General features: G+C 49.0%; 1 protein-coding gene across 1 annotated transcript; it reads right to left on the reverse strand.

Moving 5' to 3' along the window:
- Positions 1-14,561: 14,561 nt before the first annotated feature.
- Positions 14,562-16,500, reverse strand: LOC123099416 (indole-3-acetate beta-glucosyltransferase-like). Its single transcript, XM_044521577.1, has 3 exons — positions 15,877-16,500; positions 14,784-15,434; positions 14,562-14,675 (listed from the first exon to the last, which is right to left on the reverse strand). The coding sequence occupies exons 1-3, from the start codon at positions 16,498-16,500 to the stop codon at positions 14,562-14,564; spliced, it is 1,389 nt and encodes a 462-aa protein (XP_044377512.1).
- Between the last annotated feature and the right edge of the window lie 456 nt (positions 16,501-16,956).

Here is a 16,956-nt window from a genome sequence, read left to right on the forward strand (position 1 = left end):
CACCCCCCCTCACAGACAGCTGGCGAAGGAGGCGTTCGGATCCCATCGCACCGGGAAGGGGAGGAGGTGCAGCATTCACTCTATCGCCTTCGGCGAGGGAGGCAATCCACTGCCGACTGCGCTTTTCTCTTTCACCCAGCGCCTGTGCGGGAGGGCCACTGACCCCTTCTTCCTCACTGCCATACGTAGTGTGGGCAGATCCGACCTCCCGCCGCAAGCCTTGCCACATCCCGACGACCCTAAGGTATAAGTTTCTTTGAAACCGTCATTGGTCTAGCTGCATGATGATCTTTTTCGATTCTGTAGTCGAATCTAGGTCTTGGTTCAAAGAGGAAAGAAGGGTGCGGTGGGGTGGAGCATGAATCTAGGACGTGGTTCAATGAGGAAAGGAGGGAGGGAAAGTAGTATAGACTAGCTATCCAGCCGCTTTGTTGTTCGAAAAGGGAAAAAGGGGGTAACCCAGTACACACATCTGTAAGGAACCGAACTCTTTGTTGAAAAGGGAAAGAAACTGGGGGTCGGGTAGTTTGTGCAGGACTAGATTTGCTGCCCTCACATCGGAAAAAGTTTCAAAGAGAACAAATATGGGACCAACGCAGATATGCTGCTTGGCTACATACTCTGCATCACCCATTTATACGTGTGGACGCACATGGTGCTGGCATGTCCCATTTCCCTTCCACATGATCGTGCAGTGTGTTTTGAGATGTTGTGCTACTTGTATTGGTACTGTTTTAAATAAATGTTGAATTGAAGCTATTGTATTTTAAGCAATGCCACTCTCAGAATTAACTACTAAACTATTTTAAGAGAATTTCTCTGTTAATAAGAATCAATGCAACCGTTTTAGAAATGCTACTGTCCTATACTTTGTTTTCCATCAAGATAAGGTAGATGCTTCTTTTTGTGGCCGCATGTTTCATCCTCCTTTATTGGCAGTAATTGTTTCCTTTTTTGCCTCTGTTAAATCAGGGATATCTATTCAACTTGTTGCTATAGCAAACTTAAATGTCACACCGGCGACTTTACTTGATTTCAGAGTAACTGCACAAAACGAGATTGGATTTCCTATTCGTGTTGGCAGATTCGTACGTGATCTTGTGTGCGTCATGACAGGTTGGTACTTGCCTTCATCCACATGATCATGTAGTGTGTTTTGAGATGTTGTGCTACTTGTATTGGTACTATTTTAAATAAATGTTGAATTGAAGCTATTGTATTGTTGTCTTTTCCCATTAAGTAGTGAACAAAAATGGGACCAACCCAGACATTGTGCTTGTTGCTTTGTTACAACAAACTATGCATCACCCCCTTTATAAGTAGATGGAAGCACATGTTGTTGTTGCGCCCACTCTCCCCTGGAACTGTTTATGCTTTTTGTTAATCTAATGCCGCTGGTAAAATTAAGCAATGCCACTCTCAGAATTAACTACTGAATCTTATTTCAAAACTGCAACACTTGTTAGGGATTGGCGGGATTACCATTTTTGTGGCGGCATGTTTCATCCTCCTTTATTGGCCAGTAATTGATTCCTTTTTTGCCTCTGTTAAAACAGGGATATCTATTCAACTTGTTGCTATTGCGACATTTTGCTTCGCTTAATTTTGGTGGAACTGCACAAAATGAGACCGGATTTCCATATATGTGTTGAGATCTCTCTAAGGTCTTCCTCACGAGTTGTTTCAAATATTGGTCTTGAAAGGTCAGTACCGACTTTCCTCGGAATTAACTATTGAATCTTAGTTCAAAACTGCAACACTTGTTAGGGATCGGCGGGAGTACCATTTCTGTTAGGGATCGGCCGGAGTACATGTTTAAGAAATGTATTGTTCAGATAATGTCTCTGTTATTATATATCAGTTATAGTGTTTTACAAATGGTACTATCCTGCTTTGTAGTTCTTTCTACATGTTTAACCAAGGTATTGTTAAGATAATGTCTCTGTTAAAATGAATCAGTCGCGTTGTTTTAGGAATGATACTTTTCTGCTTTGTCGTTCTTTATACATGTTGAAACAAGGCATTGTGAAGATAATGTCTCAGTTAATATGAATGAATCACACTGATTGAGAATTGCTACTCTCCTGCTTTGTTTCCCATTAAGATAAGGTAGATCAGTAGATGTTTTTCTTCTGGGAGTACAAGTCATCAACCGTTATTTCTTAGTAATTGTTTCCCTTATACCTTTTGTTGCTTACAGGGATATCAAAATTAAAGCTCGGTTTTATTCTGACTTTGATTTTAGTTGAACTGCACAAAAGGATCCAATGTGTCCAAGGCAAACTGCTGCATTAGTGGGTCCAGTTGGTCTTACCACTTTGCATAAGAAGCACTCACTGTTTGCGCTACATTACACAAGGAATGATCGAGAAGCTTTACACAGTATTAGTAGACGCTGGTGACATGACTAGTCTGCAGAGAGCACATAGGAAACTCTACAACACGTGGAGTGCACTGGGCAAAAAGTGCCCAAACAAGTACAGGAAGCCAGGACAGGACTCCAAATCTGTCAATGTCATTCTAAGCAACAATGATGGGGCATCGGGGTATGGTAATCTGTTTACCGTACTTTCAGTTTGTTAGTCCACCAATTAGTGGGTTGACACTGGGGCCAATATTCATGTGTGTGCTGCTGTGTCTTTGTTTTCTTGCAGCATATAAATACGATATCCACAGGGATGCTCAGCTTGATTTTAGTGGAACTGCACAAAATGTCCAGATGGTTTGTGTGCTCCATAATACTTCATCATGCACAATACATCGAATGGTTCTCTAATCATTCGTCGTCACCTTGAGCCACTGGACTATATGTTTGAATGGTGCTGCCAGCGTCGGCCATTAAGAAGGGTAAGAAGAAAGACAAAAAGAGAGATGGCTGCTTTACTTGTGGTTCAGAGGAACACTGGGCAAACAAGTGCCCAAACAAGTACCAAGAAGCCAGGACAGGACTCCAAGTCTGTCAATGTCACTCTAAGCAACAATGATGGGGCATCTGGGGTATGGTAATCTGTTTACCGTACTTTCAGTTTGTTAGTCCACCGATTGGTGGGTTGACACTGGGGCCAATATTCATGTGTGTGCTGATGTGTCTTTGTTTTCTGGCAGCATATAAATACGAAATCCACAGGGATGCTCAACTTGATTTTAGTGGAATTGCACAAAATGTTCAAATGGTTCGTGTCCTCCATAATAATACTTCATCATGCACAATACATCGAATGGTTCTCTAATCATTCGTCGTCACCTTGAGCCATCGGACTATCAGATGACAAACTGATGACAAACCCTGCCCGTTCCACAATCATAGGCATTACATATTTTGAATGGGAAAATCTTGTCAAAGTTGACATTATTTTAATATATTGGAATTCGAAAACCTTGTCAATTTTTGCTCATTGATGTTAGCCAGAAGACATGCATTTGATATTTTTGTGTGGGACGCCCTTTGTTGTGAGCAACGTCGATCGTTTTTTCTTATTCCTATCTTCAGTTCAGAAGTAAATATTTACTCTGCTGAGATGCATAGTCACATGAATGTTGACTTATGTAAGATATTTTAAGAGTTTGTTCTGAATATTGTCTATGTAATGCCAGGCCTTGTGTTTGATTGCAAAGTTGAACTTGGAATGTTGTGGCATGCGGCATCACGAGCTGTTTGCCGTGCCTCCTAAGAATAATGCTTCGTATTGTTTTGCATGTCGATCTAATGCCAGCGATTTGCTTGTTAGGAAGATCATCCTCTTCTGTTGTTTCCGTGCTTAAGAAGTTCATCGTCTTATGTTTCATTCATAGCCTATACGACAAGTCGGGTAGGTTAGACGTGAAACCAAATGATCTTCCGACCAACTCATCATCTTACGCCGTGATTGGATCGTCGTTTTCCAACCAAAACCGCTTGTAAAACTGACGCTTGTAAATAAAAGAAGATGGTCTCGGGCGAAGCGCTTGGTTGGTCGATTTTGACTAGTAAAATATACACCGGTCTCTCAAATTACATGCGTAACCCGCCGGTTTTACTTACAGACCTCGGGCCCTCGTTTCATTACGCTTGTATTTTACGCGTTGTTTCCGATGACGAGTAAATTACACTTGTATCTTGATACAGGTGTGAAATAAACCAGAGCTCCGAAGCACGGCCTTAACGTTTCATGCCGTATCAGTCTCTCGAAGGTGCTCATAGGTGTCCGATGATCCTGGCTTCCTGAATGAGCAGCGGCCGCTGTATCAGACCATCCGTAGGGCCCGCGAGGCCCTCTCCGTCGTCCTTCGAGTTGTTGCGCTCGTCGTGGCGCCGAGCATTGTTAACATGGTTAATGAACATGAGGATTCAGGAGATGACTTCATTTTGACTGGTTGACAGTAGGGACCCACTAGGGCCATAGTCGTACATACGCAAGTGCCTCCTTATTATGTACAACTATATTTTTTTTGCTTCCTCCTGGTTTCCTGACATCACGGTCCCACACCATTGTCAACCTATGTAGTCAATATAAATGAGAGAATTGCACAAGGTGCGGCCGACAGCTGGGACCAAGCAGCTTGAGCAGTATTTGTGTTTTTGAGGCGTGAGCACTGCAGAGTTTTTCTTGGCGATATTTTTGTTATTGTTCATAGGAGAGCAGGGTATTAACTGGGCGGGTTGTGGCCCGTCTAGCCCAGGACAGATATCCAGCCCGGATATTAATTTTTTTAAGATGAAAATGGCTAGCTCGGCTATACGTTTTTTTGAGGAATACCGAGGCAAGGTCAACTTGTTATTCTCCGCCCCGCTGGGCTGCAAATCTTTCCTAGGAGGGATGCATTAGGCTTAACAGGAAAATGGGCTTTAAAAAATAATAAATGGGATGTAATTATAAAAACTGGGCAGTAACTATAAAAAATACACCAAGCACGAAATTAGTTTATAAAATATTATTTATGGATTTTAAAAATCATAATTTTTAATTGTTGCGCGCGCAATGTTTCGTTAGATTTTTACGTAATGCAAATTTATATTTAATCTGACTAGAAATTTCGGGATAAAAATATTTCGGATCCCATCAAAATGTGGGAAATTTTATTGAATTCTGTCTTGAACGGTTGGTTGAAATTATTAATCGTTGTCCTAGCTAGAAAATGGGTTGTACTTTTAACAAACTGTAAATGGGTTGTAGTAAATTCCATTAGAATTAAAAAATGGGTTGTACATTCTTACAAATCACAAATGGGCTATAAGTTCTCTGCCACACACTTGTGGGCCTACTAAGTTACGCGTCCCCTAAAAAAATAAGTTGACGCATATGCAAGGCTTTGTCAACTTATTATAGTCAACACACGGTTCTAGCAGCAGTGGCCGTTGGATGTCCATCCAACGGATGCCGTGCTTCTTCTTCAATCTTGGATATTCTAGCTTCACCCGCCCAAAAAATGATTCCTCCCCCTGACATCTGGGGCTCACCGTTTCGGAAGCTGACCTGTTGGCCTACTAAGTTGACGCGTACCAAGGGCTTTGTCAACTTAGTCAATATGAACGATTCTAGCTGCAGTGACCGTACGATGTCCATCCAACGGCCGTAGTGCTTCTTCAACCTCTGGTCTTCTTGCTCCAGCCGCCCAAAGCAGCGCCGATCGTGCCGCCTGCTCCTGCCTCCTGTGGTCGGCTGTGCTGCCGCGGAGGCCTCACCGCCCCTACTACTCCCACCGCTGGCCAGGCCATCATCCCTCCACTCACCCACACCCCCTGTTATTCTGCGGCGACGGCAGCCTCACACTGCAGCCGAACCAGTGAACCCTCGTACTCCTCTCCGCGTGGGCATCCACTGCCGCGTCTTCCCCGGCTCCGCGTCTTCCCCGGCTCCGCGTCGTCCCCTTCCTAGGCCTTGCAGTCGTCCACCGCCCTGGTGCTCTCGGCGCGGCGTGGTCAACTTGGTCAAGGAATGACTTCCATCGGAAGAGTACTGTCGTGGAGAGGCTGACAGCTGGGTCCACGGCAGCCACAAGGAAGTGCCTCCTTATTACGCGGAAAAAAAATTATTCCTCCACCTGACAGTAGGGACCCACCGGACGGGCCACTGTATTTGGCAAAAAAACGTTTCCTCCTGACTGCTGGGACCCACCGGACGGGCCACCGTATTTCATGGAAAAAACATTCCCCCCGCTGTCAGCTCGGACCCACCGGAAGTGCCTCCTTATTACGCACAAAAAAATGAATACTCCCCCTGCTAGCTGGGACCCAGTATAGTGGGGGCTGACTTGTGGGCCTACTAAGTTGACGGGGAAGGAGGGCTTTGTCAACTTAGTCAATATGCACGATTCTAGCACTATTGACCGTACGATGTTCATCCAACGGCCGTAGTGCTTCTTCAACCTCTGTTCTTCTTGCTCCAGCCGCCCAAACCAGCGTGGGTCGTGCCCCGTGCTCCTGCCTCCCGTGGCCGGCTGCGATGCCGCGGAGGCCTCACCGCCCCCTACTACTCCCACCACTGGTCAGGCCATCCCTCTACTCACCCACACCCCTTGTTATTCTGCGGCGACGGCAGCCTTACACCGCAGCCGAACCAGTGAACCCTCGTACTCCTCTCCGTGTGGGCATCCACTGTCGCGTCTTCCCTGGCTCCGCGTCGTCCCCTTCCTAGGCCTCGCCGTCGTCCACCGCCCTGGTGCTCTCGGCGCGGCGTGGTCAACATGGTCAAGGAACGGCTTCCGTCGGACGTGGACTATACGTGGAGAGGCTGACAGCTGGGTCCACGGCCGCAGCAAGGAAGTGCCTCCTTATTACGCGCAAAATAATTATTCCTCCACCTGAAAACGGGGACCCACCGGACGGGCCACCGTATTTCGTGAAAAAAACGTTTCCCCTGACTACTGGGACCCACCAGCTACATCTTCGCACGCAAGAAAGTGCGTCCGGGCAAAAAAAACGATTCGCTCCCCTGACTGCTGGGACCCACCAGCTACATCTTCGCAAGCAAGGAAGTGCCTGACAGTCGGGACCCACCTGGTCGAAGCGTACGTAACGTTGTCATTCTGGTCGCGAACGTGTACGTACATACTGGTCGATGTAGAGGCGCGCACGTGTCGTAGTAGAGGCGCGCACGTAGCATGTAAACGTACGTACAGCGGCAAGTGTGCAAGAAAGAAAATACGGCCAGGGCTCGTGTACATGGCTGGGTCGGAACGGAGAAACTACGTCATCGTGCTCATGGGGAGCCAACCGGCTGGGTCGGAACGAAATGTGTCGTCGTGTTCATCGGGAGGGCTTGGACGGAACAGCCAATGGAAACGAGACCTGGCGTGCCGCAGAACGGAGGAAACGGCCTTGTGTTCGACCGGCCACGTTCGAAACGGGATCCTATTCATCGGGAGGGGTCTGGCGTACCGCAAAACGGAGGAAACGGACCTCCTACGGTCGAAACAGGGGTCTTGTTGATCGGGAGGGGTGTGGCGTACCGCAAAACGGAGGAAACAGACTTGTGTTGGAGCGCTACGGTCGAAACGGGGGTCCTGTTCATCGGGAGGGGTGTGGCGTACCGCAAAACGGGACTCCACGGGATACTGTTCATCTCCACCATCGACCCCCTCCAGCCTCCACGGGCTACTGTTCATCCACCGTCGACCTCCTCCAGCCTCCACCTGCGACTGTTCATCCACGGGCTCCTGTTCACCAAGCCTCCACCGCGCGCTACTCCACCGGCTACTGTTCAACCAGCCCTCTCCACGGGCTCCTGTTCAACCACCCCTCCACGGACTACTGTTCATCCAGCCCTCCAGCGTCTACTGTTCATCCTGCCCTCCACGGGGTGGTCCTGTTCATCCTGCCCTCCACGGGGTCCTGTTCATCTAGCCCCAACCGGCTCGATCGATCGGGGTCCTGTTCATCCAGAGGCAACACCACGGGGGTCCTGTTCATCCACCCCCACCAGGAACTGTTCATCCAAACCCCCCAGCAACGCTCACTGTTCATCCAGAGGCAGCATCGATCGGCTTTAGTTAGCAGCAATAGCGAAGGAATCGCTCGATCGGGTTCAGTTAACAGCCATCGATCGATCGCTCGCTCGGGTTCAGTAACGCGTAGCCTGCAGTGCAATCGCTCGGGTTCAGTTAGAGCCCAATGCCTCGCACCCACGTGCATGCGTGTACGAGAGAAATGTGCATCGCTCGGCCCCGACCACCCACCGTAACCGGGAACACCCCGATATTTTCCTCGCCATCGCTTCTACCACGGTTTTTTCCATCATGGACAGCCCAAAGAATGTCATGCAGCTGCATCTCCGGCCCGCCCAGGACGAAAAGCCCACTTTCTGTCATGATTTTTTGTCATAGAAGTAGGACCCCACCACATCTATGATGATACCGGGTTTTGTCACAATTATCGTCATAGAAGTGTCATAAGTATGACAGAAAAAATTTCGTTCGGCCCAAAATGTCACGGATGTGTCTTTTTTTGTAGTGTTACAATCCTGCTAGGAATACTTGGCGGCTACTTCTACTTGGTCATATACCAAATTAATGGGAACCTCTTTTCCATCTGACCCTAGAGGTCCGACCCGGGCCATACGATTCGGATCAAGCTTGGTATATCGTGTTTTCACCATGGCCCAGGCCTCTCGTGCACCTTCTTGGCAGGCCGATATTTTCCATAATCGAAAATGTCGCTGCGCTCCCTTGAATAGCTGTACAACCTCCTCCATACTTCCTGGAGGGGAGGCGGATGGCCATAAGGCCTTGGCAACACTTCGCATCGCCTGCCGAGCTTGCTCATGCATTTGCGACAGCTCTTGCAGCAGATCGCCCGACGATCCGGACATTTCCTCTTCGGGACGGCCTGTCAGCATACCTACAAGCATAACTTTATTAGTTCCTTTCATCTCCGAATTACTCGAAGGTAAGTTTTACCACATACTGAATATGCCGCTTCGCAGCCTTTTATTTTCCTTCACGGAGTCAGCCAGCTGGGCCCACACATCTTTCAGTTCTTCGCCCAGTTGGGTGTCGGAATCCTGGAGCTTGTTTTTCTCCTCCTTGACTTGGGTCAGCACACGTTCACCCGCGGCGAGTAGTCTTTTGGATTCTTTCTCTCCCGCTTGAGCGGCATTCAGTTGCTCATCCAGTTGATGCGATGATCCTGACATGAGATAAGCAATAGTATTAGCATAGCTGGCATATAATCATCATTCCTCGATGGAGGGGAATATTACCACATGACGCCTTCTTGGATTTCTCCAGTTCGGCGATAACAACAGTAAGCTGTGTCCGACACCTTTCTAGCTCTTGAGACAACATGTTGTTCTTCTCCGTAAGCACCTAGTTGTACAATGATCCTTAAATCAGTTGTATCAACTGATTCAAGTCTCGGGGGCTACTGGTATATAATTATCATATTGGGACAATACAAACTTACCTGCACATCTTTTAATTGTTGATTTGTGGCTCTGGTAAGCCCATCTCGAGCAGCTCAGATGTATGCATCAGCCGAGCTGAAGGCATTAAATGCCTCTTCTGTAAAGCTAGGGTCTCGTAAAACGGCCCTCCGGCGCTGATGATTCATGGCGCCCTCCACTTCCGAGTTCGTGACGGATACATCATCCGAATCCTCTGCCGAAGGACAATCCGGCCCCGCTCCCGTATCAGCCCCTGCCTTTGCGGCAGGATCTGGATCCCGGCTGTTGGGAGTATGGCCGGTCGGACCCCCAGACATAGTCCGACGAACTCTTTTCCTGATATAGGACAAACATAAAAGTCACAGTTGGATGTGACTGCCAAGGGGCGTATTTGCAAATCCATACCTCTTCGATGACGGCTCGCCGTGTCTTCGTTTGCCTTCCTCTTCGAAGGCTTGCCCGGCGTGGGGGCCACTGTCTTTGGAGTTGCCTCTGGGGTAGCATGGCGCGCCGAACGCCTCCCCTTTTGAGCACAAGACAGTGCGGTGGGTGAGGCAGAACGAGGGAACTCTTTCGGAGGAGATGTCTCCTGATTACGTACGTGCGAAGCAGGGAGAAGACCGGGATAGTTCCGTGCCATCATAGCTCGCCTGGTAAAACACCCCGTCCTCGAGCACCACGAATATATCCGGACCCTCTTCGAATCTGGGGTCAAGGTCCCGGTTGTGGTTGTGGTCCTCGGGATGGGGGGCGGGGCTGTGCAGCCCCTCGGAGATCTTTCGCCAATGCTGTTATAAATGGGCGAACTAATATTCATTAAAGATGACTCGGGGAGTGCAGTGAGTAGAGCAGAGGGGTTGGGACTTACCCAGCTAGGAGGATTGTACATGGAAAATCCATCTCTACGCTTAATACGAAGAAATTCTTCTTCCTCCCCTTTGAACAGTTCGGCCAATATTTTGGCCAGAGCGGCGGGGGTGTCCGGACCCTTCCGGCCGCAGCGGGAGGCGTCATCCTCCCCATTATAGTGCCACGTGGGAAGCCCTTGGTATTGGAGTGGCTGAACCCCCCGTACTATGGAAGTCGCCATTACCTCAACTATGATAATCCGGACTGGGCGAGCGTCTTTATCTTGCTCATGAGTTGACGAACTTCTACATTATCTTCCTCCTCGAGGCTCCGAAGGCGCCAGCTGTGGCGTTTCTTCAACGGAACGCTTGTGAATTCGGGAAGACCCTTCCGAACTGGGTCAGGAAGTGCGACGTCCTCAATATAGAACCATTCGGAAGGCCACTCTTCGGATGCCTTCTTTGGTGTGCCGGATAGGTATCCGGTCTCGGCGATGCGCCATATTTCGGCTCCGCCCACTTCAAATATTGATCCCTCATGGTTACGCGGGACGAGGCAGAATAGCTTCCTCCACAATTCAAAATGGGCCTCACAACCCAGGAATAGCTCGCAAAGGGCGACGTAACCCGCTATATGTAGGATGGAGGCAGGAGTGAAGTTGTGCAGTTGGAGGCCATAATACTCCAGAAGCCCTCGGAGGAACGGATGAATTGGAAATCCGACGCCTCTTAACAAGTAGGGAACGAAGCACACTCGCCCCCCCCCAGATGGATTGGGGAAATTCTCTGCCTGGGTCCCGCCATTGAAGGAGGTCAACCCTGCTCGGACGGGGACCAGATCCGCGGGGGGAAGAAATACCTGTGTTTGCAACTTCACCAATTGACCGTGTGATACAGAGGATCTCTTCCAATCACCTTTTTCTGGGTCGCAGGGACGGGAGGAGGAGCTGGGAGCGCTAGCCATGTTGGAGTGGTCTTGCCTAGCAAGCTCTGAGGATTTTTTCCGCGTGGTGCAGAATGGATCTGAGATCCAATCCCTTTAAATAGACACTCTTTCTTACATGGCCAGGGTGTTATGTGCAAAAGCACCCTCACCTCTCGCATTCGCTCAACACGTGGAAGCTGAAGTTGTTGATACACAGAAGCCGAGGGGTACGACATTAAATGAAAGGCCGAATATATCTCTTTGAAGTCATCGAAGGAGGAACCCGCCTTGCAATGCCGAAGACAATCTGCGCGCCGGACACTACATCATTGAAGCCTGGTTCGGGGGCTACGGAGGGAGTCCTGGACTAAGGGGTCCTCGGGCGTCCGGCCTGTTAGCCATGGGCCGGACTGATGAGCTGTGAAGATACCAAGACCGAAGACTCTACCTGTGTCCGAGTGGGACTCTCCTTTGCGTGGAAGGCAAGCTTGGCGACCAAATATGAAGATTCATTTCTCTGTAACCGACTTTGTTTAACCCTAGCACCCTCCGGTGTCTATATAAACCGGAGGGCTAGGCCTGTAGAGGCCAACAACCATAATCATAGTCATACAGGCAAGACTTCTAGGGTTTTAGCCATTACGATCTCGTGGTAGATCAACTCTTGTAACACTCATATTCATCAAGATCAATCAAGCAGGAAGTAGGGTATTACCTCCAAAGAGAGGGCCCGAACCTGGATAAACATTGTGTCCCCTATCTTCTGTTACCATCGACCTTAGACGCATAGTTCGGGACCCCCTACCTGAGATCCGCCGGTTTTGACACCGACATCACCCCCACCCCTCTAGTCGATAACTAGCACTTTCAGGAATGGATGGCTAGGGAAGAAGATATCAAGATTCGAAGATGTACAACAATCATGGAGAGAGAGTGGAAGTTGTCACATTCTTCATGGGGAAGAAGATGCCTTCCTAGGCTTAGGGTCCGGGGGAGCTCCAAGGTGCATCTGAGCGAAAACATACATATTATGTTTCCAGTCAGAGACATCTTGGGGGGCGCTCACCTTCGAGGGGAATCCGAGATTAAAATAGAAGCATTTTATTTTTTTTCTAGAAGGCCTCCTGCAGGGTTCGAGGTTACTCCAAGGTTCACTAGAGAGAAACACTCAAGCATCTTTTGAGGCTCTCTTTTTCATATGTTTTGGGTGTTTTTGGCTTGTTTTTGGTTTGCTAGTTGCCACACCTAGATCCATGATTTATCCCCTTTCATAGTATGGCATGCCTATGAATCAGAAACGAGAAATTATCATTTGAAAATTGACATTATGTCTTCTCTTCAGTCTTTTGCTTAGAGAGTCGCCGACCAACTTCCTTTTTCATTTTGAATAGTGTATGTAATATGTAAGCACTCAAAACATTTTTAGTCTTCTAAATATAATGCCATTAAGACCAAAATCCTCATCAGGGGCAAGATGTCCCTTCAAACCTATGAGCTTGTAGCACCCAGAAGATTGCGCCAGTGAAACCCCATAAGGCAACACATCCAATTGCCCTCTGCAATTAAAGTTTGTTAGTCAACGTCCTCAGACTAGCTCCAGATACTCCTACTGACTTGAGAAGTACTTCTTGTCCACCGGCCGACAATTTCCTTTCCTTCCAACTATTTATCCGTCAATTCATACGATCAACCAAATATCAGGACGTTGTCAGCCAAGAAAATGTTCCACCTCTTTATACGAGAACTCACCGCACCAATCTTGATGCCAAAGCGGACGATGGTGGATTCCTCGTAGTTACATAGCGGCACCGCTAGATTTGCCACTTTCTGATACACCATAGCCTGCTGGAATTTATCTCATAAAAGTGAGGCAATGTTTCCTTGAGTCTCCCAAAGCATAAACATTCTAGTTAGCAATTTCCATTTTTATTTGTTTACAATCCTAAATTAGGATTGAGTTCCACTATCATAGAGATAACGGAACAAAAAGCAAAAATAAGAAAGCATCCAAGTGCAAAAGGCTCCAGCCAACAAGGATTAAAAATAATAAATTACATCCCAACTGCCACCTACAAAGGCTAGTAAAGGCCCCACCCCGCGAAATTCAAGGGGGGGGGGGGGTAGATTAAGAAGTTTACGTAAGAATAAGTAGGTCTTTACATAGATGTAGGATTATTGAGTCAGCAAAATAGAACTAAAGTGGGATATAAAACAGATTCAAGGAGTTGCGTTGTGGTCTCCTTGTAAGCCAGGAAGCACATCATCGCCAAAAGACTAGAGACAAACCTTTCAAAAAAAGAAAGACTAGAGACAAAGATCTAAACCACCGCTCCACAGAAGTAAGGTGACCATGTTTTAGCCTTCATCCATTTCCTGAATCACGTCTCTTGCATCTTCTTCATTGTTAGAACCAGCATCTCCAGTGATCATCAGAGCATCTTCTCCTTGCTCCCTCCACCCCATCCTCATGTTGCTCAAACACAATCCTTTGTAGAGCAGCAGCACCACCTTGTTCCAACATTGCACGATAATCATCATGGTAGACAAAACACACCCGATGCTGGCCGAAGCCAATAAGGAAAAGAGCGTGCAACAGAAAATGAAAGAACATGACCATGCAAGGAACTAAGTTGACAAGCTGGAGCTTACAACCAGGCTACAACAGATTATAGTGACACACAACGAATGCAGAATTTTTGAGCATATGCACCCTGGCCTCGCATCCTAGCTGCTCAATGTTGCTTTGAGATCTGTGCTACACAACTATAAAACATGTCTTGGACTTCAAACTTTGCAGCATAACAAAGCTTTCTATCTAGAATGTGGGATAAAATTTTCAGATTTTTTGGTCCAACATAAATACTAACAAAGATATTTTTTAATCAAACAAATCTCATTTTGTATATTTATGTTGGACGGAAAAATCTCCAAGTTTTATCCCACATTCTAGTTAGAAGGCTTTGTTGTGCTGCAAAGTTTGAAGTTCAAGAAATGTTCTATATGAGAGAAACAAAAAAGAGAAAACTACTTGCACGAATCGTGATGCGGAAAATGAATGGCTAAACAGAAAGGGCACGGGTGCACATGCTCAAAAACATGTTTTCGGACACACTACACAAACGACACAGACTACAACGCTACAGATCAAGTGATCGACCACATGGCTGACAACCGGCCGGACTCGCACGACATAGGTGATATGGGACGCGGCGCTACCGCACTAGAAGAACAAGAAGATATATAGCTGCTCAAAAGCCACGACCCTAGATAGATAACCTCCTCAGCACAAAAGCCTATCAAGCCGATCGAGAAGCAAGCAAGGACTCCATGCATGCAAAAGCTCCAGCAAAACCACACCACGACCAAGTAATATATGCAGATCCACGAGACAAAAACCATATATGCCCGCCAGATACAGTGAGACTTTCTTCACTTCTCCCCGGCGCTAGCCCGCAGATAGTCCACGAACTCCTCCAGGTTCTGGTCGGAGCTGCCGCCGGGGGCGACCGCAGCGCGCGCAGCCTCGCTCCACCGACGTGCCGCCTCGCGCGGGGAAGGTTCGGCCTCGGTGGCGCCACCGTCCATGACGGCGCACGCGAACTCCAAGGACTCTCCCAGTTTCTTATCGGAGGCGCGGCCGGGCGTGAGCACCACCCTCGCCGCGCGGGCGGAAGCCGCCCTGCCGTCCTCGTCTTCCATGACGGCGCGCACGCACTGCTCGATCTCGCCGCGCGGGAACACCCCCGCGGACGCGTCGCGGCGTCGCGCGCGCACGCCGGCGCCCCACGCCTCCTCGATGAGCCGGGCGTTGATCGGCTGGTCGGTCCACAGCGGCAGCGCCACCATCGGCACCCCGAAGCCGAGCGCCTCCAGCGTGGAGTTCCAGCCGCAGTGCGTGACGAAGCAGCCCACGGCGCGGTGCGCCAGGACGTCCAGCTGCGGGCTCCAGCGCACGACGAGCGCGTCGCCCGACGCCGTCGCTGCGACGTCCAGGACGTGGCGCGGGAGCTGCGCCTCCTCGCCGGCCCTGACAACCCACAGGAATGGCTTGCCGGCGGCGAGGAGGCCGCGGGCCAGCTCCTCCATCTGGGCGGCGCCGATGGACGCGTTGCTGCCGAAGGAGACGTAGACGACGGAGCGCGAGGACTTGGCGTCCAGCCACTTGATGCAGGTGTCCTCCTGGTCGAGCAGGTTGGCGCCGTAGGTGAAGCGGACGACGTCCCCGGAATCATCGGCGGCCGGCAGAGGAACGCACGTCCCTATGGCTCGGACCTTGAAGTGGCGCTTCAGCCCATCCAGAACCTGAGAACAGAAACACCAACCCACTTTAAGCCCAACTCATGTAGGCCCAACTCATGTGACTCATTTTAAGCCCATCAAATATGTCTAAGATCCATCTCAAAAAGAAAAAAAAGAAAAAGTTTCTAAAAAAAGGGTAAAAAAAAGCTAAAAAAAAGGAAATCCAGAATAAATAGAAAGATGGAACCTGTAGAACTTTCTAAATTTTCATTCGAAATTTCCCCACGTGCAGTTTCTTTCTTACTGAAGGTTTCGCTCTTTCCGGAAACTTTTTCAGGGTGGCTCAACTTAATATGGGGCTAGAAATGAAATCTCACAAATCAAAAGTTCAATTTTCATGGATCATGTTTCTTGATCTGAACTTCAATAAGCAACTAATAAATATCTTTTATTTTGGATAAAAACATCAACATTTGAAACCAAAAAAGTTTCTTGATCTTACTACCTCGTACTCCAACTCATCGAACGAGTTGACGAGAACCCAGTCCCCCACGTCCCGATCAGCGAACTGGGCGAGCGCAGGGGCGGTGAGCGCCGGGTACGGCGCGTCGTGGAACACGAAGGACGGGAACTCCCACCTCTCCAGCCCCGGCAACCCGGCGAACGGCTCGCTCCTGACCCCCGCGTTGTCTCCCTGCGGCGGCGGGTCCAGCAACCCGGAGTTGATGTAGTAGTACACAGCGCTCGCCGCGCATGACTGGGTGGAGAAGGGTACGGCAGGCCGACCCAGGCCCCGCGCCGTGCGCGCCACCCAGTGCATGAACGAGTCGTACACCACATGCGTGAAGTGGCCTTCCTTGATGAGCGCGGCGAGGGACACCGACCCACTCGACTCCAGCTTCTCCACATACTCGTCGATGCTTGCCGCCGACGAGAGGCCGCCCTCATCGTGGCCATCGGAGATGGACTTGACGCGCACCGGGCCGGCGTCGAATCGGACAGTTCTGGCGATGAAGCGGGTGACGAGGAGGGCAGCGGGCACGCCCTTGGACGCCAGCCTCTTGGCAAACTGCAGCATGGGGTTTATGTGGCTTTGGAACGGGTAGGGCACGAGCAGGACGTTGGCCATGGACATGGTTGCTTGCTAGTATCTGCGGGCCGGGAGAATATATAGAAGGTGCGCAATCTCCTTATGCTAAATTGACAATGTTATGTTACTGCGGATCGGATCAGGGAGGTATGCCCGATTATAAACATGCGATGCGAAGGCTAACATGCATGCATATGTGGTGAAAACGGAGGAGGTTTGTTGCTCCGTTCTGGCACCATTAATTCCAATAACTCCTTTCTGTTTTAGAAAACACACGTTCTATATTGACAAAGAGTTTATCCATGCATGGATCGGATTTATGCCATTCTGCTTATGAAAAACGTGGGAAATATGTGCAAATCAGCACGTTTCGGTTTCATTCACTTGTGATCTTGGGTACCTTTGTCAATTTATATTAGCAAGATGACCATAGTCGTCAGCTTGCTGGGTTTTTCTGACTCCTGACCTGGTTAAGAACCCTCTTCTGCCGGAAAC

This window comes from Triticum aestivum, chromosome 4D, assembly GCF_018294505.1.
Source record: "Triticum aestivum cultivar Chinese Spring chromosome 4D, IWGSC CS RefSeq v2.1, whole genome shotgun sequence".
Classification (NCBI taxonomy): Eukaryota; Viridiplantae; Streptophyta; class Magnoliopsida; order Poales; family Poaceae; genus Triticum; species Triticum aestivum.

Bases quoted from the DNA above. Each gene is read 5' to 3' on its own strand.
- LOC123099416 (XM_044521577.1), bottom strand. From the start codon at position 16,500: ATGGCCAACGTCCTGCTCGTGCCCTACCCGTTCCAAAGCCACATAAAC. The intron at 15,435-15,876 runs GTAGTAAGATCA...TTCTGTTCTCAG, and splicing joins TCGATGAGTTGGAGTACGAG to GTTCTGGATGGGCTGAAGCG. The intron at 14,676-14,783 runs GTGCTCACGCCC...TCCCCGCGCGAG, and splicing joins CCGCCCGCGCGGCGAGGGTG to GCGGCACGTCGGTGGAGCGA.